This window comes from Lactuca serriola, chromosome 8 (genome assembly GCF_051521515.1).
Source record: "Lactuca serriola cultivar US96UC23 chromosome 8, Lser_US96UC23_V15, whole genome shotgun sequence".
NCBI classification, from domain to species: domain Eukaryota; kingdom Viridiplantae; phylum Streptophyta; class Magnoliopsida; order Asterales; family Asteraceae; genus Lactuca; species Lactuca serriola.
Genome location: NC_136415.1, coordinates 80,123,620 through 80,147,780, shown reverse-complemented (window position 1 = coordinate 80,147,780; position 24,161 = coordinate 80,123,620). Strand labels below are relative to the sequence as shown.

The following is a 24,161-nucleotide window of genomic DNA, read 5'->3' as shown; positions in this document are numbered from 1 at the left end:
CGCTAGCCTTCACAAGTTACATTGACGAGTTTTTATCAAATCGATGAGATATGAGCGAACAAAGGTTTTCAACGAGGTTTGTTTTATGTTCGCCGTGTAATCTTGACCCCTATATTTTAAGAAGCAGACTGTTTATATAGAAACTAGAGTTTTAATCTTAACATTCCCTAGGTCATACATGATCAAGAACATCGAAGATGATATTTTGAAAAGATCATTAGCTAGATAAGTAAAGTTATTAACTTAAACAAAACTGGGTGAAGCGTCATATAACTTACCCATCCTGTTTCCCCAGCTAAAGGGAGAATCTGTTTATTATAAATTAGTTAGATAATCAAGGGTTCCATGTGGGATCCCGTGGACTAAAGAAGCAAGCCTTCATGTTAGAGTTAAGCAACTTCAAAGCAGCTTCAGACTTGATGCAGCGTGGAGTTTTGTACTGATTAATGGATGCACCCTGTTTGATAAACAAGTCCATCAAGGAGTCAAAAGTGCCAGGCTTCACAACACGAATCTCAAGTGGTCCAATACACTTATCATGAGTACGACATCGCCTATAAATATAATCAAGATCTTCTTCCATTGCAATACAACAATCTTCAAGCACCTTAGGGCCAAATGGAGACGTGACCTTATCTAGGACAGAGGGTGTGCAATGTTTAATCTCCCAGTATATGACGTAGTGTCCTGGCACTGATGACGTATCAGCATAGCTAGTGTATTCCACAAGTAGAGCATTGTAGGGTTCTAAAAGTCTTTTTGCTGCCATGATGCTCTTATGCAGATCTTCTTCATTAGTTTTGTCATTGTCAATGCTTAGAATGACATTCCTCCTGCAAATGAACCGAAATTGTGGGGTCCGGTTATGAAATCCAGTCACTTGAAGCACATCTCCAATACGATATCGGTTTAGTCCTGAGTGATCCAGAAAACAACTATTTTAGTGAGTTGTATGAAGGCCAAATTAATTACAAACAAACCGATATATTTTGGGCAATGTTGTAGTGAAACCGCTTATACTTTCTTTTAAAGAAAACCATAAAAGTTTCGGATATTTTTTAACCATTTTGACCTATTATAAAATGGTTAATTTGGAAAATGAATGGTTAACAACTTACCCTTGAAACCTTTGTTACATAACAAGTAAAAATAGTTAATTGAAAAAAAAAAAATAGTAGTGAGTATAAACCGCGAAACTGCCTAAAACATAATGGTTTTTCTATGGGAAACATACCAGAAAATGTTGTGACCACCAATTCATAATAGCAACCAAGTTTAACATCCACCAGCTTGACAAGCGTATCCGTGGAGATCTCTTCGTCATCATTTCCATATGTCTCATTTTCACCCAAGGGAATGAATTCATAGTAACCCATGTTAGGTAAGAGGGTAAAAGCGACATCTTCAGGATCACACAAAGGTTTTAAGTTTACCCCAAAATAACACTCCGATGAAGCATACATTGTGCACACCAATGGTAACTTCCCTCTACTGTAGTACTCAAGAGCCGGTATATACTGGGACATTGACCCTGTAACCACTGCCTCAATATACTTAGCCTTAGGCCATAAGTCACACACTATTCCTTTCCATGATCGACGGCTACAAATGTTTTCAATCTCATCTCCTAAACTCGGGTCTGCTAACTTGAGCATTGCTGACATGGCTGAGCGGCAACCAGAATCGGTGATTATAGGGTTGAGTTGACCGGTACGGATATCGGTGCACAGACTGAGCCAATTGCGTTCAAGGAAGGAGATTGCACGCAGTAAAGCCGATGCAAATACGGCTCCAAGCCGCATGACTTGCTGGCGGTGGATGAGCCCAGCTAAGAGCTGGCAGTACATGCTTTGGTTGCTGTCGTCGCATAAAATGGCTTCGTCTGGGCTTGTTTGATCGTTGTAAAGGTCACGCATACGAGTCTTGAAGTGTTTGCTTTTGTAATAACTTGTGAGGACTGTTCGAGCGGGTAAACCACATGGAGTTGACATCTCCGACTTAACAAAATATAGAAACATGGCCTTACCTTCATCAAGGCCTGTCACATATCTGTCATCATGATATTATATTATATAATCTTCGGAATGTCATCAATCAAATACCTAAATAGTAAATACCATAACCAGATGGGGTAAGGTAGATTGAGATCAGATGTAGACAGTCTTACTTACCTCCACCTGAGTGTAGAGAAATATTGGAAAAAGTTAATTAAAATAGAATCTTAACTGGTTCATTATTGGCATGATCAGGTTATAGACAAAAGTTCGACGGTCAAGATCTTCTGCGATCGATGGCATTAGCTTAGGCTCTCCACCAGATGTTCCCGAGCTGCAAGTAAAAAGAAAAGTTAGAAGTCCGCTAGGGATGGGAGGGGGTGGTGGTGGTGGGGGGTGAGAATAGACCTGCATAGCATCTCCGTTATGGGGTGACCAGAGATCAGAGAAGAGTCTTCACCATTAGCGATCCTTTGAATATAAGGGTAGATGTCTTTGTATGTGATGACTGGAACCTTATGCTTGAATACCGATACATCGTTCATTGAGAATCCTTTCATATGCTTTTGAAGGTATTCGGTCTTATTGTTCCTTGTTAAGATTGCTTTCAACAACTCGTATTGAACTTTATCGGCTTCTGATGTCAGCTTCTGAAGCTCCTTTAGAGCCTCCTCTCCTTTGTATTCCAGTTTCTTCCCGTCCATAGTACACACAACAGTTAAAAATAAGAAAATATAATGAGGATTAGCTAATAGGTAGGTAACAGGATAAGCTTGGAAGTACGTAGCTAGTTCTTGGATATATAGTCTTAACAGCCCAGTTGGTCTATATATAGTTGTTTGGGTAGTTAATGTTTCAATTCCTTATGATAAGTACGTACAACAAACTAGATACATAAGTAGGCTCTAATAGGTTTGCACTTAAGATTCTCTTCTAATTATATGTAGGCAATTTTTCTTATTGATTTTGATAGATATATGTGCAAATATTAAAAAATAATTATGGCGTGTATATAGAAAGAATTTTTAAGAATGAGATTTCATATTTAATATTTCAACACCGCTAGTGCTAGTGGTAAAGTAGTTTCACAAGAGAAAGAGATCACCAAGTATCTGTTTTTCTCGATTGTGTTCGCTTGAAAGATGTCCATAACATCAATGATATTTTCTATTAGTGTTAATTGTCACTGTCGGCAAGTGGATAAGGACAAATGGTGTAAATATCATGCAAGGCATGTATATTTGCATGCTTACGTATGCATTTATGTGCATATATTCCGCTATCTAAAAAATCTTTTCTAAATAAACTCATGAAGAAAGACATCAAAAGACTATATTAAGATGATATTTTTGAGTAAAATTTTGACATATATGTTTATTATCCAACTAGACACGGCTAAAATATATAAAAATTAAATAATAATAAAATGTTATATATAACTATAAATATGAAAATAATCTCCATTTTCCGATAAATAATAGTTTATTCTTCTTTTGTCATATATCACCTTATTAAGGCATCCACATTACATTAAACTTTTTAGAGTTTAATGGATTGACACGTTATCATTTTACTTTTTATACAATTTTATATTAATTTTCCTACAATATATTGAAATCTATAAAATTCAATGAAATATATTTTTAGTAGTTAAAATGATTCATTTTTCTATTGAAGAGTTTAATACCATTGAACTTTATATCAATTGAATGTCATGAAAGAATTTAATCTATTGAATGTCAATTAAGCATGTCGCATTATTCAACTCTATCAACTATTTATTGTGGATAGTTTTAAGTCTTCTAATTAATGTCACGTCAATTGTCAATCTATTGATTCTCCATTTCAAAATTCAAAATTTAAATTTCTCAATCTAATTACATTAAATTAATAACATTAAAATTAAAATTAAATTAATACAGATTATAATTTTATATATCTAAAAAATATCTCTTAATTAACAATTTATTTAAAATAATTGATTAATAAGTTTGAGTTTTTACTATGAAAGTTTAATTAATTTTATAACCGTAGCTCTCACAAGTTATAAACTAATTATTTATATAATAGGGAAAATGATACATACACCCTATGAAGTTTCTAGGGTTGACTATTTTAGTCACTTAAGTTTTTTCGTGGTTTTATGTGGGAACCAACTTGTGGGCAACCTGTTCCTTTAGTCCCCTTTACTTGTTTTAGCCGGTTTAGAGTGTAATGACCAAAAAATTCCAACCAATTTAAACTTTTCAAAAACAACCCGATTTCATTAAATTATTACAAAAAGGTTTTCAATACAATTAATTCAGAGTATTCCCAGAATCACATCAAAACATAAACATGAGGAGCGATACGATCACGCCTTCGCCTTGCCACAGTCTCCTGAAAAACCTGAAAAACATTAAACCACAACTGTATGCCCGAAAGCTTAGTGAGATATCCCCAAAATACCAACCACATATACAATACACACATAGCATGCCATATCATATTCGATCACAGAACAGCCATGCACTTCGGGTCTACTGTGTGACTGGTCTGCCGCACCGGCCAACAGTCCACCTGGTCCACCCTCCGAGTCTAGCCATATACATCGAGTCTACAGTGTGATTGGTCCGCCCGCACCGGACCTTTAATCCACCTGGTCCACTCTCTGAGTCTACAGTATGACTGGTCCGCCCACACCGGGCCTTCAGTCGGCCTGGTCTACTCTCCGAGCCTCAACACGTCTGGTCCGCCCTCTTGGGGCCTACAGCCTATCCGGACCGCTCGTTGGGCCTTCGGGACAACCGGTCCGCCCTGGGTATCTTAGCCTACAGCACAAAGCAGGACCCACCTCAACCCAATTCCAATCCAAACAACCATGTACACATAAACATACAATCATATAACAATTCACAGTCAACAAGCCGATCAAACAGATCACATAACATATCATTATCATAACCAGGATACCGACCTAACCGGTCACTAGCATAGCATCACCCTACATATCAGGATACCGACCTCAACCAGGTCTCTAACATATACCATCCTAGCTACCAGGATGCAACATATCAAAGCAATAACATAACAACAAACACCCGAATCTCAATCCGATAAAGGGTCGGCCTTGGTGCCTTAGAACCTGTTAATATAGTGAGGATAACTCACCTCGCACTGCCAAAACTCTGAACTGAAGAAGCAGATTCTCGAATCACCGACTCACCGAAAATCCCGAACTAGCCAACATAGCACAAATAATCATTAGGCTAAGCACAATACGCTTCCAAGGGTGAATTGACCATTTTACCCTTAACTCAATCTGGCCCAACACTAGGTAAGCTCCCAAGCCCACCAATGGTCCAAAGTCCAGGAGTCCAAAGCAAAGCTCACTATTGGCCCAATTTACTAAATTGGGCCCACCCCACCAAATGGGCCTAAACTCATGATCCATAACAACCAATGGGCCCACAATACTCTAGCCATAATGTCCAGTCACGACCCAAAATCCAGCAGCCCAATAACAGCCCAAACTATAAGGCCCAAATTGGAAATGCCACAGATGGGGTACGCTGGGCGTACCCTTCTTGGTACGTTGGGCGTACAACAATGCTCGCAATAAGGGATCGGGACACTAGACCGCTACGCTAGGCGTACTCATAGGTTACGTGGGGCGTAACCTCACTGCTCAACAACATTACATAACATCTTAATGGTTTAAGCTCTTAAGCCCAAACTTCAGATCCTTAGGCCAAATATGTCTAAGATTCATAAAGTCTCAAACTTTATTACTTGGGACGTCCATAAAGCTCTTAATCCAAGGTCTTAATCCATTAAGACCCACATATCTCACACATGGAACAACCACAGTCCTTGGGACCTCATTTTTCTCACTCGAGACCTCTCCAAAGGTCTGAAAGGACAGATAATCTCGACCAACTCAAAACATGCATCAAGATGAGGACTTTTGGGACAAGAATGGTGTCAAAGCTTCACAACACATAGATCTACACAATATAAATTCCAAGCAAGAAGCTTTATACCTCAAATAAGCTCCAAAGGATGATGTCTTCCCAGATCTATAAGCTCCAGCCATTCCTCTCCTTCTTTGACAACTTCTCCTTTCTTCCTTTATGCTCTCCTTTGCTAATCCAAGCTTTTCAAGACCAAACACACCCAATCAAGGAGGTGGGACAGCTATCTTAGGGTTTATGAGGTTAAGAGAGTGATTATGGGGGCTAAGGAGGAAGCCTTTATGTTCTTTATATAGTGGTTGCCTTAAAATTAGGGTTTTGGGGATTCTGAGAGTACGCTGGGCGTACTCACCCAAACACCCGCGTTTCTTTCCTCCACTACGTTGGGCGTACATCCAGCTTACGCTGAGCGTATCCAACATGACCTCTTTTCCATGCATGGTCTTCCCTTTCCACTTTTCCCATAAAAGGACCAACATTACCCTTTCTCTTAAATCTCAGGGACTCATTCATAAATACTTTAAGAACGGGGCGTTAAAATTCTCCCGCACTTAAATTAGGCTTCGCCCTCGAAGCCTGCGGCAACTCGACTCCACAACTTCCCCCGCAACACACCACCTGGCATTAACCAGACCAGGTTCCTCAAGACACAACCCTCGAAACCCGAAACTCACTTTCTCCTTTCTTACGGTGTCCTGACCACCGACTCAATCCGGCCACCGGCTTTACCCTCTGGTAACCACACCTAACAAATTCTACACTTATCAACCGAGTACCACTCCATGACACTTTTCTCGATCCTGATCACAACAATCACTTGACTCCTACGAGCTAAATATAACCCTGAATCCACCGGGTTCCCGATCCGAGTCCAACCCTATTCATTCCATGCTGACAGAATGACACATTCTTCAGCCTCAAAGCAACTCCCCTGAGTTCTCCTCTAGCAATCACATGCACATGCTGGACTAGCTCTAGTGCCCTCGGAATGGGAAAACCCGCCACACCATCGTCACCTCCAAACATCCCTTAAGATGAATCACCACTACATACACAATTCCTCGATCAGAATCAAACTGGGAATCCAAGACTCCATCCCAGCATCCTTTCCGAGCCTCTTGGTTCTACCCTCGCGGAAATCCTTCTGCAACCTCAGCAGATATCCTATCCGGATGTGATTCCATACCACTGCCGCAATCACGCTGCTTAATGACCATAATTGGATCACTCCAATCTTAACTTTGCACTGCCTCTTTCACTTCCGTGAATTTACACTCCCTCTCGGAGCTACATGCCTCTCTCTTTCCCTACCAAGGGAATCCACTTGGCTGCCTCGTCACTACGACAAGTGCCACGGTGCTCGCCCGATGCTACACCACTCCCTTATAGCATAACCGATATCCATGCAACACACATGCTCTGAATCTGCTCGTAAGGACTCTCGAGTCCATGCACCATCTCCACTAATCGAGATCAATACCTGAGGCCAGACCTTCTAATGCTAACACATCGCGACATACTCAATCCATTTCCTCGAACCGATCTAACAATACCTGCAGAATCTTCAGCATGACTGGACCGCCTTACCAGGCCTTCAGCCAATCTGGACCATTCTCAGAACCTTCAGCCAATCTGGACCGCCCTCCAGGGCCTTCAGTCTGGCTAGACCGTCCTCCGAGCCTTCGGCCTGGCTGGTACGCCTATCGGCCTTCAGTCTATCGGGACAGCTCAACTAGCATTCATCATTCCGAGTTATCTCTCCGGGAAATCCTCCCATGCATACTGTTCTAGCCCACTAGGGCTTTCGAACCCTATCTCCATCATACATACTCGATCCCGGCCTGATCCCAGGCGCTCCACAATCAATTCCCTAGGTCTGTATCTCGTCCCGCACGCCTACCACTTACTCATACCAGCCTATACTTCTTGACTGACATAACCACTGCTGAATCCCAAGCAGTTAATCAACCTCTCATGTCCATCGACCTTCCGGAGAATTTCCAATTCTCCCCCACTTAGGGCATTGACTATCAACCACCGGTCGCTAGCACCGACCTCCCAAAACAACCCTGCACAAAACCAACACTTACACGCGGACTGATTCCCACTAGCACTAGCAACCTTCACAAAAATCACATTTCCACACTGACCATCCCGCTCGAAAGAAACTCAATCTTCAGCTAACCACTCCTCAGACTGCAGATGCTACCCGACATTCAGACCAACGCCAGATTTCCACTAATAATCCCCATGGATGATAACCAACGAAACTCCCAATACCAAAACCCTTAACCATACCATAACCCTCAAGGAACAAACGAATACAATACCAAAAATCACACAACGAGACTAGCAGATATACAATACTCCATAATAATCACGAGATAACAAAATATCAAAAGGAAACATACCCGCAGCTGCATCTGGCACTGCCCTGACCTCCTCTGCTGTAAGATGAAAAGCACGACCCTGAGCCCTTGGGGCTCCGCTCCACCCTGACCTCCACCCGTGATCCTCAAAGTGGCCGGTGTTGGAGCCTGCACCGGGCCTGCAGCAAGTTGTGGACAGTTGACCCTCAAATGTCCAACCTGATGACAATGATAGCAAATCCTCAAATCCCAAACCGGCGCTGACTGCCTAGAATCCCTCGCATAGTGCCCCTCCTTTCCGCACTTGCGGCATGCACCACCGGACCTACAAACTCCGGTGTGACCCTTCCCACACTTCCCACAAGCGTGGCTGCTCTGATCTCCCACCCTAGAATCAACGGTCTTGGACCGTTTCGGCGCCGACTGCGATTGCACCGGAGCCTGACTCAGCTCATGCAACTACAACTCAATCTCTAACTCACGCCGCCTGGCGGCCTCCTGCAACTCCAACAAAGTCCTGCACCTCTGCGTAGACACAACTGTCTGATATCTCTCTTGAGCATACTCAGATATCAGGACATCTGAGCCTGCTCTGAAGCAAGCTCAGGGCAAAACATCGCCCTCTCAGTGAACATCCTGGTGATCTCCATCACCGACTCCGAATCCTGCTTCAGCTCAAGGAACTCCTGAGCCAATCTCTCCCTCTCAACTCGCGGAACATAACGAGTGTTGAACATCTCTCTGAACTGATCCCATGAAACCGCAGCCCTCTGCGCATCCGAATATGACCCCGTGGTCAATCTCCACCAATCCTTCGCCCCGAGCCTCAACAGGTTCAGAGCACACCTCACCCTCTGATCAGCAGGGCATGAACACGTGAAGAAACACCCCTCCACGTCCGATAACCATCTCATAGCAACGATTGGGTCCTGAACTCCATCAAAGGTAGGAGGCTTCGTATTATCGAAGTCCCGATACTGAAAACCCCGACCAACTCCCCCCTGCCGCTGCTACAGCCGTTGTAGCCGCCGCGGCAGCCATCTCTGTGAGAGTTGCATAGCGCTCATCAAAATACTCAACCATGGCGGTCTTGATCGACCCAAACAGTTCCGGCAACTCGGCCCGGAACAACGCAGCAACCTTATCATTCAGGATCTCACGAATCCTAGCATCCAACTCGCTCGTGCTCATCTGACCAATAACCTCGGGCGGTACTGACCCGCCCGGAACTCCCGATCCTGACCCGGATCCACTCCCAGCATGCCTCGGAATCTCCATACTGAAAAACACCACAAAATCTCAGATTCTTCCCACTATCCCGGGAACCAACTCTCAATCCAACCCTAGAGGTCATGGTTTCCCTGATACGCGTATGGGTCCTGTGCTTTCAGTAGTACGGGCCCATACTACCTTCTGCACCTACCCATATTTGTATGAAGTACTACCACAACACCCTAGTGAAAACATACATAATAAACGCTCAACCCTCACTACTAGAGGATCACTGGAAATCTCCCTCAAGGAAACCCTAGGCTAACAGGCATCATAAATCCGGCAACATTATCATGAAATCCTGAAGATCCCTAGCCTAACACTAGCATGCTGTTCTATCAAAGATCAAAAACAATTATCATGTATGGTATTTTGGGGTTACTTACTGGCTCCGGCTGATCGTACCTCCGCGTCCTCCTTTACCCATTTTGAAAACCATTTTAAATTCTCTTTTGAAAACCCTCCTCGATTTGAGACTGGAGTCACACGAGTGTTCCTCCAATTCACTCAAACCAAGGCTCTGATACCAACTTGTAATGACCGAAAAAATCCAACCAATTTAAACTTTTCAAAAACAACCCGATTTCATTAAATTATTACAAAAAGGTTTTCAATACAATTAATTAAGCGTATTCCCAGAATCACATCACAACATAAACATGAGGAGCGGTACGATCACGCCTTCGCCTTGCCACAGTCTCCTGAAGAACCTGAAATACATTAAACGACAACTGTAAGCCCGAAAGCTTAGTGAGATATCCCCAAAATACCAACCATATATACAATACACACATAACATGCCATATCATATCCGATCACAGAACAGCCATGCACTTCGGGTCTACTGTGTGACTGGTCCGCCGCACCGGCCAACAGTCCACCTGGTCCACCCTCCGAGTCTAGCCATATACATCGAGTCTACAGTGTGATTGGTCCACCCGCACCGGGCCTTCAATCCACCTGGTCCACTCTCTGAGTCTATAGCATGACTGGTCCGCCCGCACCGGGCCTTCTGTCGGCCTGGTCCACTCTCCGAGCCTCAGCACGTCTGGTCCGCCCTCTTGGGGCCTACAGCCTATCGGGACCGCTCGCTGGGCCTTCGGGACAACCGGTCCTCCCTGGGTTCTTAGCCTACAGCACAAAGCAAGACCCGCCTCAACCCAACTCCAATCCAAACAACCATGTGCACATAAACATACAATCATATAACAATTCACAGTCAACAAGCCGATCAAACAGATCACATAACATATCATCATCCTAACCAGGATACCGACCTAACCGGTCACTAGCATAGCATCACCCTACATATCAAGATACCGACCTAAACCAGGTCTCTAACATATACCATCCTAGCTACCAGGATGCAACATATCAAAGCAATAACATAACAACAAACACCCGGATCTCAATTCGATAAAGGGCCGGCCTTGGTACCTTAGACCCTGTTGATATAGTGAGGATAACTCACCTCGCACTGCCGAAACTCTGAACCGAAGAATCAGATTCTCGAATCACCGACTCACCGAAAATCCCGAACTAGCCAACATAGCACAAATAATCATTAGGCTAAGCACAATACCCTTCCAAGGGTAAATTGACCATTTTACCCTTAACTCAATCTGGCCCAACACTAGGTAAGCTCCCAAGCCCACCAATGGTCCAAAGTCCAGGAGTCCAAAGCAAAGCTCACTATTGGCCCAATTTACTAAATTGGACCCACCCCACCAAATGGGCCTAAACTCATGATCCATAACAACCAATGGGCCCACAATACTCTAGCCATAATGTCCAGTCACGACCCAAAATCCAGCAGCCCAATAACAGCCCAAACTATAAGGCCCAAATTGAAAATGCCACAGATGGGGTACGCTGGGCGTACCCTTCTTGGTACGTTGGGCGTACAACAATGCTCGCAATAAGGGATCGGGACACTGGCCCGATACGCTGGGCGTACTCATAGGTTACGTGGGGCGTAACCTCACTGCTCAACAACATCACATAACGTCTTAATGGTTTAAGCTCTTAAGCCCAAACTTCAGATCCTTAGGCCAAATATGTCTAAGATTCATAAAGTCTCAAACTTTATTACTTGGGACGTCCATAAAGCTCTTAATCCAAGGTCTTAATCCATTAAGACCCACATATCTCACACATGGAACAACCACAGTCCTTGGGACCTCATTTTTCTCACTCGAGACCTCTCCAAAGGTCTGAAAGGACAGATAATCTCGACCAACTCAAAACATGCATCAAGATGAGGACTTTTGGGACAAGAATGGTGTCAAAGCTTCACAACACATAGATCTACACAATATAAATGCCAAGCAAGAAGCTTTATACCTTAAATAGGCTCCAAAGGATGATGTCTTCCCAGATCTATAAGCTCCATCCATTCCTCTCCTTCTTTGACAACTTCTCCTTTCTTCCTTTATGCTCTCCTTTGCTAATCCAAGCTTTTCAAGACCAAACACACCCAATCAAGGAGGTGGGACGGCTATCTTAGGGTTTATGAGGTTAAGAGAGTGATTATGGGGGCTAAGGAGGAAGCCTTTATGTTCTTTATATAGTGGTTGCCTTAAAATTAGGGTTTTGGGGATTCTGAGAGTACGCTGGGCGTACTCACCCAAACACCCGCGTTTCTTTCCTCCACTACGCTGGGCGTACGTCCAGCTTACACTGAGCGTACCCAACATAACCTCTTTTCCATGCATGGTCTTCCCTTTCCACTTTTCCCATAAAAGGACCAACATTACCCTTTCTCTTAAATCTCGGGGACTCATTCATAAATACTTTAAGAACGGGGCGTTACATAGAGGACACGTAGACAAAACTTGGGGCCCGCCTCTCTCTCTCTCACATACACACACCAGAAAAAAAACCCAACAACAACCAAAGTTGTTGCCTTCTTCAACCTATCCTCTTGCCTTCCTTCTATTTTGATGGCAGACTGATCCAATCACCACCAAACCACCGCCAGGGCCAGTTGAAGCAAGCCTCCGACCGCAAACAGGATCATCGGCACTATTCACCGGAGAAGAAAAACCGGCGAGAATCACCATTTTCCCTCCTGTCTTCATCTTTTTTCGACCTTCAAGCAGCTTCCAATCATTTTTCATTACTCCTCCATCAATCTTAGTTAACCCCTTTTCTTTACTGTTCAGAACTCATTCAAAAATCTCCAAGAACAGTCAGCACCTGTCATGGTGGCCGGTGACATGAACAGTTCCGACCGTATAGTCCCGGTGATGGATTCGGTCCTAAACAAATATATGTAGTTCCTCATTGGCAGTACTCTCTTTTGGTCGTCACCTGTTAGAGCCAAGAACATCATACGTGATGAGTGTTGAATATCACTGGTAATGATGGGTACCACCCACCACAGCAGCGGCGACGAGTGGTGGTAGCACAACAGCTTCGCTGCTTCCGCCTTCCCAATCCAGCTTTGATCGAATAGGAAAGAAGGTGCACATATCAGGGTTGTTTGGAGTGGGGCTGCGGTGGTTCTATGGCGGACGATGGAGGTTTCCAGTGAGGAAGAAGGTGATGGCAATGGTGGAGAGAGAGACAGAGAGAGAGAGATGTCGTGGGACCTTTTAGTTTTTTTAATTTATTAAAATATAAAAATAAATGAAGTGGCATAAGGGGGTAACCTAGTTACCCCTTCGTTTTCTCAAAAAGAACCTATTGGAACCGACAAAACTAAATTTGCTCCCTTAAAAAACCACTTAGAAAGTTAAATGACTAAAAGAGTAAACCCTAAAAACTTCATAAGACGTAGTTGTCATTTTCCCTATATAATATTATACGTATGTTGTTTACGTTATGATAATTATGAATATAATATGTATTTTTAATTGATTACAAATAATAATATATTATGTTCTGGAATGAAATAATTTTTTATACGCTTTAACTAACAACAATAATAATATATAATATTACCATGTAAATTTTATTAAAAAAATAAAATAAAAAAATAAGGTAATTAATGTATAGTTATATTTAAACAAACAATATGGATTGTGGGCAAACGGGTGCGACTATTTTCTTTTGTAAGATTTAAATTTAAAATGAAAGTATAGTAATATTTTTTTAGTTTTGTTTAGGGGTGGCAATTTATGACACGACACGACATGAAACGAAATTGGGACGAAACTGAAATTTGAATTCGTGTTCGTGTCGTGTTCGTGTTAATTATAAAAAACACGATGTCGTGTCGTGTCGTGTTCGTGTTCGTGTTCAAAATTCGACACGAAATTGACACGATTTAGCAGTTCTTTATCGTGTTTTTCGCGTTTGTCGTGTTATATTTGATAAAGAATTCATTAAATAAACTAGTTTTTAGTATATATGATATATTTTTCGTGTCGAGTCGTGTTTGTCGTTTTTTAATTCGTTCGTTTTAGTGTTAGTAAAAAAAAACATGATATCGTATCGTGTCGTGTTAAATAAAACATTGTCGTGTCGTGTCGTGTCAGACAGAAACACGAAACGACAGCACAATTTGCCACCCCTAGTTTTGTTGAATTAATATAGAATTTCAAAATGGTTAAGTTCGAATATATTTCTCTTTAAGGATTTGTTTTTATGCTTTCCTTATTTTTACTCATTTTTTGTTTGATTAAGTAAGGTAAAAACGAAGGATAAGGTTTTGGATTATTTATAACATTTATATTTATTTATATCAACTGAATAAAAAGATATTAGGATATGATCTTTTATTTTCAATTTTTTAAAATTAAAATTGATTTTTAAAAAAATAGAAATTAATATGTAGTTTATAAATATGCCACGAGTAAAAAAAACATATTAAAAAAGAAACATATGACATTCTTAGAATTTATTTATTAAGATAGGTAGATGCAGACATATAATCTAAGACTAACAATAAAATAATAGTAAATTTTACTTGGAAATAATTAATAATCTCCAAGCGACAATAAAGGAACCTTGTTATTCTGATTGGTATCAATTGGTGATGCAAGATATAGTGCGTCCTCCACGCGAATGTCACAAAAGTGAAAAAAAAAATTAAAAAAAAAAAAAAGATTCTAAGGGAAACAGAACAAAAAATCCGAATTGGTTAACAAGAAATTGAAGTGCCTTTTCGTCAAAAAGAAGAAAGATGTGGTGGGGTTAAATGTAAAGAAATTATGCACTTCTCTTCTCTTTCTTACTGATGTGAAAATCGATGCTCTACCTCATCCATCCAACATGAAGAAAAAAAAGGCTTTGGGTCGCAATCAAGATCTTTGGTGAGGCTGGTGCTCGCCGCATATGACTTCATGTTTTTTTCTTTTTCATTGTATGCTTTTTCCCCACTTATGAAAAGGAGCCAACATGATGACACACTCTCTCACATAGTGCCATTTTATCCAAGACAACAAGTATTGTAAGTGCAACATATGACCAGGACTTCCGTATGTGTAGTACACAAATTAACATCTTTTATAGCATCGAGTTGATGCATCCCATTCACAACACTCTGCCTTTTTCAAAGATTCGAATGCAAACTTACCACCTTGCCGGTTAAATCATAGATATTTGAAAGAAAAAATAAATAAATCGCATCCTTTAATTTGCATGGGGTGGACATGTGGAGATGAATCACAGAGCATCAAGAGTAGAGATGTGTTAGTTTTTGAACATGTTGGAATTCTAATAGAAATTCTATATTTCAAACGCTAGGCTCCCGTTACGGGGTCGATCATCGATATTTGTTATACAACCCATAAAGTTTCTTAAGCTTATCTTTATAGGGGTCTTTATGGTATTTGATTAGTAACCAAAGACTTTCATTAGACTATGTTCTCGTCAGCATAGCATGTTTTACTAGGATGAGCATATATTGTACTATAATGAAGCCTATCTTACTAAGTATATATATTTTTTTCTTCAGCTAAGGTGTTGATTGGATAAATGATGTTTAAAAATATTTTAGAAAATCATGATAAACTTGAGAAACGGAAACAAAAATAAACCAGTGTAAATTTGTAATGATAAACTTGAGAAACAAAAATAAACCAGTGTAAATTTATAAGAAGTTAGGATTCAATAGGGAAAGTCTCATTTCTATGACTTCCATTAAGAAGTCATTTTATTATATATTAAGTCAAAAAGAAACCTTACACTTGTATAACTTACATGATTATGTGATCATTAAGCCCATTAAATCAAGTATAGACATCACCTAACTATATCATGAACTAGAAAGAAAATAGCTAAGCATTTGATGTAGTTTTCTAAAGACAAATCACAATAAATCTTATATCTGGTGACTAGTGAACCATCACTAAAGAAAGCAAGTTGAAAAGATGTCTTTTCTTCTTTATTTTGCTTTGCTTTACATATGTTTATTTTGCTTTGCTTTACATAGGAGGTTGGGTAGTAATGAAGAAGAAAGCTAACATTTAATGTGGAACCTTTATTTGAAAAACAAAAGATAGAAACCCCGCATGAGAACATGAATTATGATGTCGTGCATTTGTCTTTCCTTTTCCGTTTCCAAGGTATTTTGTAATACCAAAATCCCTACCGATCACATCAACCATTGAATCATATTCGTGTCGTATGTCTTTTCTTGATGACTTCATCCATTCCCACATGGCCACATGTCATAGATAATAATCTACTAAAGAAATGCTAATTAGGAATCATATCAACAAAAAAAAACACACACACACACACACACACACATATATATATATATATATATATATATATATATATATATATATATATATATATACACACATACACATACACATACACACGTTATTGTATTCTTTACATTTATTGTGTGCCTATAAAAACAATTATGGACTAACGAATGAATAAAATTAATGGTCACGATCTAAGGGTATATGATATTACAATGTTATAACATATACCATATAATCATACAAATTTCAACATAAGGGTATTTTGGACAATTAACTATATTTAAAAAATGAAAATTTCAAAATTTAAGAGATCATTAATTATATTAATTTTAAAAATCTGAATTTTAAAATTAATTTAATTTTAATTTCAACATAATTTTAAATAATAACCGAATTTATTCTATCAGAATAACCAAATATTAACCACAAACTAGTAAAAATATTACTGATTTTATTTTTACATGATTTCATTTAGCATATTTTTTATAATTAACATGCTTAAAGATTTATACAACATATATTATCAAGAATAACATTTTCTAAAAAAACAGATTTTATATGAAATATATTATATTATTTAAGAATTACTAATTACATTAATTCTTACAAAATAAGACCATAAACAACAATTACATTCATTCAAAAAAAAATAGATGACGAATAATGGTTACAAATTACAGTTATTCTTGAAGGTTAAAACTAAAATTTTTGTAACATCGTAAATTTTCAAACCAAAATTTTCAATTTAAAACACTTTTATATCATTTCAAAAATCACAAAAGTTCCACAAATATCAAATCATCAAAACACATGTCCATAATTGTATATATCACAAATCCAGGATCCTCCTAAAACATAACTCTAACTTTGGTGTGTGTACAATCAAGTCGGCGCATTCCTGTGATCCTGAGAAGTACCTGATACACATAACACGGTAAGCATGAAGCTTAGTGAGTTCCCCAAAATACCACACACATCACATTAGCCACTCGAGACTAACTTAATACGACCTTCCGGTTAATGTGTTTCAGTAGAGACCCTCCGGTCCCACAACTCGGGTGGACCCTCCGAAATACCTTAAATTAGATGCAATTTGGAAAAAAAATCTTGATGGTTTTTTATTGCAAATTCAATTTAGTTGCAGGTTCTACACGATTGATCTAGAAGACCACATCGATGAACCCTAAAAACGCATCAGGGAAAAAATTGAGTTACATGTTCATACGCTGAAGAATCAATTGTGGTGGGGAAACAAGATGATGAAGGGTCGGTGCTTTTATAAGGTTAAAAAACTAATTTTCCTAATTTAATGGATATTAAATGTTTTAAATATTTACCATAATTAAGTGTAGCCAAGATTACTATTATACTTTTTTATGATTTATTATTAAATTTATTTTTGTTTAATTATGATTGGTTGTTAGAGACACACAATATTTTTTGAAAACATATGAACCTAACTACTTCTCTCTTACACACACACACTCTCTCTTTCTCTCTCTTTCTATATATATATATATATATATATATATATATATATATATATATATATATATATATATATAAGTTCAAATAAAAACATTAAATAGTATGAAAACATAAAAACACTATGTTTATGTTATTATTCTGCAATGCATATTGTATATATATGTATTGTTGAAGTAATTCTAATATGAATATTAACGTTTGATTATTCATATATTCATTAGAATGTTATTTTTCTATTATACATTTATGTATGTATATTTTTGTAGTAAATTTTAATTTTAGTTTTAACATGTGACTGTTCATTTATTCGTTGTTGGGTAATAACATAAAGATATGGATGCAAAATTCATTGCAGAATAATAATATAAAAACAATATTTTTACGTTTTCACACAATTTACAATTTTTATTTGAACTATATATATATATATATATATATATATATATATATATATATAGAGAGAGAGAGAGAGAGAGAGAGAGAAAGAGAGAGAGAGAGAGAAAAAAAGAGAGAGAGCTAGGTTCAAATGTTTCTAGCAACTATTATGTGCATGTATGCACCAATGAGAATTGAGGAAATAATAAATCATGTAAGGGTATTATAGTAATCTTTTCATATTTAATTATGGTAATTCATTAATTCCTAAAACCTAGTCATCTCCCCTCTTTATCTTCAAACGATTGGCCTCAAAAATCTATAGCTTCATCAATTTGATCAGCAAACCATCGCCCACAATCATCACAACGACCTCGTAGGCTTTGTATTCCATCATTGAAATCGTTGTATAACTACCACTGTACACCAATAACATAGCCCTGGTATGTTCTTGAACTTAATTTCTAATTTTTAAACCTAATTTTTTATTTTACAATCAAATTTCTTTTGAGAATTGTGATGTTCGTTCTTTCCTATCATTTCTGATTTCCAAGGCTTATCAATTTTGACTTTGGAAAGGGTTAAAGTGTGCTCCGAGATAAAAAAAAAAAAAAAGATGGGTTTTAATTGATCTCCTTCGGTTTTTTGTTCCTATGCAATTAGTTTGGATATGTGAAACACAAAAAAGTATCTAATCATGCTTCATCAAAAGCTTTACTTTTCACGATCCATTAATTCACATTTGGTTTTTTGTTCCTATGCAATTAGTTTGGATATGTGAAACAAAAAAAGGGTCTAATCATGCTTCATCAAAAGATTTGTTTCTGCATATATTGATTTGTTTCTGCACAAGTTAATTCTTATGAAATTTGTTTCTCATTCTCAATTATTCTTAATGTCTCTCACTCAATCGTTTTCATTCCTTTAGAATATATTTATTATTTTGCTTATTTTAATTGTTTTAGATGAATTTTGGCTTGTTTCATGATAATGCCTAACAAGTGTTTGTTGAAATGCCTGAAAGAGAATCTAAAAAATTTAACCTTGTGATATGCATTCTGTCAGAATTACTAGCAACACATGTTTTATGTAATTGTTTAAAAATGTAATTAATTTGTTTGTGTATTATTTTGGTTCAATTTGTGATCTTGAATTCCAATTTCTATTGTCCTTCGTTGTTGTATATTTGGAATCTAAAATTATATTACCAATAAATACGATAGTTTTGAATGTATTCTATGTATTCTTTCAGAATGTATTCTGCCAGAATAAAATCTATGTATTCTGCCAGAATGTAAACCTAATAGGAATAACTTGAAGAATGAATAAAGTTTGATAATACTCAAAATTTTATAATGTTGTTATTTTTTAAGAATTCTATTCATTTTTGTTGATATTCTTTTAGAATATGTATAATTATATTAAAATGTATAATACTTTTAATTTGTAAGAACATGTATAAATTTGTATTTAAGTTCAGATGTATAAGAATATATTAGAATGTTGTTATTTTTCAACCTCGGATTCAAGAATTTTGTTATTCTTCAATAATATTTTAATAGAATAAAATTCTGAAAGAACATCATTCTAATAAAAAATATTCTGACAGAATAAAATTGGTTTTGTATACAAATTACGTTAGAATTAAAATTGAATTAATTAAAAAAAATCAATTTTTTAAAATTAGGACGTTTAATTATCCCTAAAAATCCGAAAATTTCCTTTTATAAATGTAGTTAATTATCCAAAATGCCCATTTGCTAAAATTTGTGTGATTATATGGTACATGTTATCCCATTGTAATATCATACACCCTTAAATCATGTACATTGATTAATTCCATTCTAACACATAATAGTTAGTAAAAACAAAATAACCTAAGCTTATATATATATATATATATATATATATATATATATATATATATATATATATATATATATGGTTAGGTTCATGTGAAACCATCATATTTTGTGAGACATGGGGACACAATCCTAGCCATTTATCTTAGAGATCAAAAAAATATTTTTAAAATGCAAAATAAATGAAAATTTTTGAATTTTTTTTAAATATTATTGCATCATTTATTTTATCCAATAAAAATTAAAAATAAAATAAAAAATAAATAAATAAATACGGTTTTTTTTTTTCAAATATACGTGAAATATTCTAATAGAATATTATACTGTAAATATTCAAATTGAATTTTTAGAATGTTATAATATTATACTACAATATTAAACTATAAATATTCAAAAAAATCTAATAAAATATTAGAATATTCTAACAAATCTAACAAATCAAGTAGAATATTAAAATATTTTAGCATATCTACCAATTTTAGTAGAATATTAGAATACTTTAACATTCTAAAAGTTCGATTTGATTATTTATAATGTAATATTTTATTAGAATACTAGGTATAAAATTCATGTATTATACGAGTTGATTAAAAGAGACGTTAAATATTAAAAGTGTAAACAATAAATATTTTTTAAAATAAAAGTTTGAAATAAGAAATAAAGAAACGTATTAATTACAATTTAGTATCATATCTATGACATTTAATACTTTACATATATAAATATATAAATATTATGAGACTTTTTAATTTTAAAATTTGAAAACCCTAAGAATTGACATGTGGATATTATTTATTTCAAAAATATTACAAAATGACAAGTGTCAAAACCCATGAGAGATTGACATGTGGCAAAATGAATCTTTATTTATTATAGTTGATATCATACATATTTCGAAAAAAAAGGTCGTTTTTTTTATTTTTAATTTTTTTTGGATAAATTAAATAACGAAATTAATATTTTATTTTTTTTGGATTTTTCCTTTTATTTTGCAATTTATAATTTTAGTTTTTATTTTTTTGATCTCCAAGATGAATGCCTAGGATCGCGTCCCCATGTCTCACAAAATTAGTATAGTTTCAAATAAATCTACATATATATATATATATATATATATATATATATATATATATATATATATATATATATATATATATATATATATAGAGAGAGAGAGAGAGAGAGAGTTAGGTTCATATGTTTTTGACAACTATTGAATGCTTGTAGGGACCAATGATAATTCAGAAAATAATAAATAATTAAATAAATAAATAACGGTATAATGGTAATCTTAGTATATCTAACTATGGTAAAAGAATAATTCAATTAATATCTCCTAAAATAAGGCAATAAGTTAAACCCTAAAATTCATTGTCCCTTTATCAGTCGTCGACCGGTTTCTTCTTCTTCACCTGTTGGTTCTCCTCACGTTGTTCTTCTCCCTCAATTTTCCTACTCATCAACCACTAAGCAAAATGGGAAGTGAATCAGAATCGAGAATTTTCTATCTACTAGTTGGTGATCGATTGAAGGAGAAGGGGTAAATCTCGACTGATTATACTTCCTTTTGTTTGATATTGTTTCGTATCATCCTCGTACGTCCCCATGTCATCAGTGCTCCTCCATTTTTTTAAGGTAGATATTATTCCTTTGTTAAACTTTTTAGTATATGTTTTCGATTTTTTAGGGTTCCAAACAAACTAGTTCTTCAATGATCAGAGATAAGACATGTAACCAAAAATATATAATTATTTAATGTATTTGACTTATGCGTGATTTTTAATTAATTACATTCAAGCAAAAAAATTAAATTATGTTATGGCAGAACATTTATCAAATATATTTTGAAGATTGATGGGGAGTGATTGAATCATAATGGAGAAATGAAACAAATAATAATGCAAATTCAAGAAAGGCTTGTGAACCCCAGGTTCATGATTTTACTTTTGCCCATATGAGACCACCTTTATTAAATAAATAATAGACAAAACCCTTCTAGTTTTGCCACTCTAAGTAGGACACCGATACCGAAGAAAAGCTTGAATTATACACAATTTTGTTTTGTTTGTATGATGTTATTTTCTTATGTAAAAAACTTAATGAAAGCTTTAATAGTAGTGTGAAAAAGAAAGAAAACATGGATTTGTGCGTCGACCAGGTTTGCATTATTGTGCATTCTATTAGAATTAATAGCAACACATGTTTTATGCACTGAATTAATAGTTTTTATTCTTTTAGAATGTACAAAAAAATTTAATATTTGAAAGTTGATTATATTTTCTTTGTGAATTTAGGTTTTGAAAAGGCTCACATTAATGTGAAAAATGAAGAAACATGGAGAACGATAGTATATTCTACCAGAATGTATAAATTGTTTCTAAACAATAATATTCTTTCGGAATTGATTAATATTTTTGTTAGACTTTGATGTTTTTTTTTTTTTTTGACAATTTTTAGTTTTAATCTTTAAGAATAAATATAATTCTTAAACCATTATTAGTCATATTTTTCTAGAATGAATGTAACAATTGTTTATAATCTTATTCTTTATGAATGAATGTAATTAATGATTTTTAAATAATAAAATCCGTATTCTTTAGAAAATATTATTCTTAATAATATGTTGTATAATTCTTTAAGCATGTTTATTATAAAAAAAATATCGTGAATGAAACCATATTCTGCAAGAATAAAACCAAAAATATATTAATTAGTTTATGATTGACTTTTTGTCATTCTGACAAAATAAAATCGGTTATTACTAAAATTATATTAAATTTTAATTAGAATTAACTTTAAGAAAATTAGGCTTTTATAAATAAGGGAATTAATGATTCCTTAAAAAAATATTAAAGATCTTGATATTCAACCTCAGCCACATATTTCTCATTTGCCGCTCTAACGCTCTAGCGTACCGGCGGCAATGGGGTATACCTAATCATAAATGATTATACATTTATCTTTGTTCACAGATTGAGTAATCATATATGATTATGACAGCTGGTAGCCGAAGAGGTGGTGGTGAGAGAGGTAACTGTAATATAAGTGACGGAGGTGACAATAGTGAGGTCAGATGGTGTCAGAGGTGGTGGTGGTGGTGGTGGCGGTGGCGGTTGTGGTGGTGGGGATGGTGGCGGAGGAGAAATGAACGGACGACACTATATAATCATTTATGATAATAACATGTATGTCGCGTCGATACGCCGGAAGGTTAGTGCGGCAGATATGAAATATGTGGCTAGCGTTGAATCTCAAGATCTCTATTTTATTTTTCATCTCAACGGAACATATATATATATATATATATATATATATATATATATATATATATATATATATATATATATATATATATATATATATATAGGATGAGGTTCAATAGAAAACTATAATTAACAAGGAACTAATGAACCAATCGTGAGCGTCGGAAATCATAATGATCAACGGCCAAGGAAATATATGTACACTTGTACATTGTATGCACACACACACACACTAGATTATACCAAAAAATCCAACTCCTTACCAAAAAACCCAACTCTTATTTTCGTTTAAAAAAAAATTTAGGCCACATTTTTTATCGAAAAAAAACCGCAAATATATATATATATATATATATATATATATATATATATATATATATATATATATATAATAAAAGAATAGTTTTATTGACATGTGTGAAAAGTCTATTTTGTAAATATACTAAATTGTCATAAATCTGTTGAATTGATGTATAATTGTCCAAGAATGACACTACTTTGATGAGTTGTTGAACTTCATATTCAGGTCAATATATTGTACTAAAAGTGGGCGGAACTTGCAAGTAAAACGGATTGCTAAAGTAATGAAGAAACGTTGCTGGGAAAATTGACCATGCCTCAATGTTTTGGTCATATCTCAAGTTCTGGAGCTCCGATTGACACGAGTAAATAAGTTCCGGAAACTAGACAATATTTGATACAACTTTAGTGTTTTGTGTTTCTTCTAGTTGTATCGTTTTGACCACCAAAACGTGCACGGAAGATGAAGGACGCCTCCGGGCATCTAAGACGTCCCCTAGGACGTCTAAGTCAAACGGTCAGCATCTGGTCAAATTTCGGAGCAGAAAAAGAAAGAGAAGGGCCCGTCGGCGTCCTACATAGCGTCTAAGACGTCCCCTAGGACGTCCAAGCGTTTTAGG

The 24,161-nt window shown here is 36.2% G+C and overlaps 1 protein-coding gene across 1 annotated transcript; it reads right to left on the bottom strand.

Moving 5' to 3' along the window:
• Positions 1–203: 203 nt before the first annotated feature.
• GH3.9 (putative indole-3-acetic acid-amido synthetase GH3.9) lies at positions 204–2,942 on the bottom strand. Its single transcript, XM_079017149.1, has 4 exons — positions 2,403–2,942; positions 2,227–2,328; positions 1,235–2,049; positions 204–915 (listed from the first exon to the last, which is right to left on the bottom strand). Exons 1-4 carry the CDS (start codon positions 2,696–2,698, stop codon positions 335–337), a joined length of 1,794 nt encoding a protein of 597 aa, XP_078873275.1. The 5' UTR covers positions 2,699–2,942; the 3' UTR covers positions 204–334.
• Positions 2,943–24,161: the final 21,219 nt, after the last annotated feature.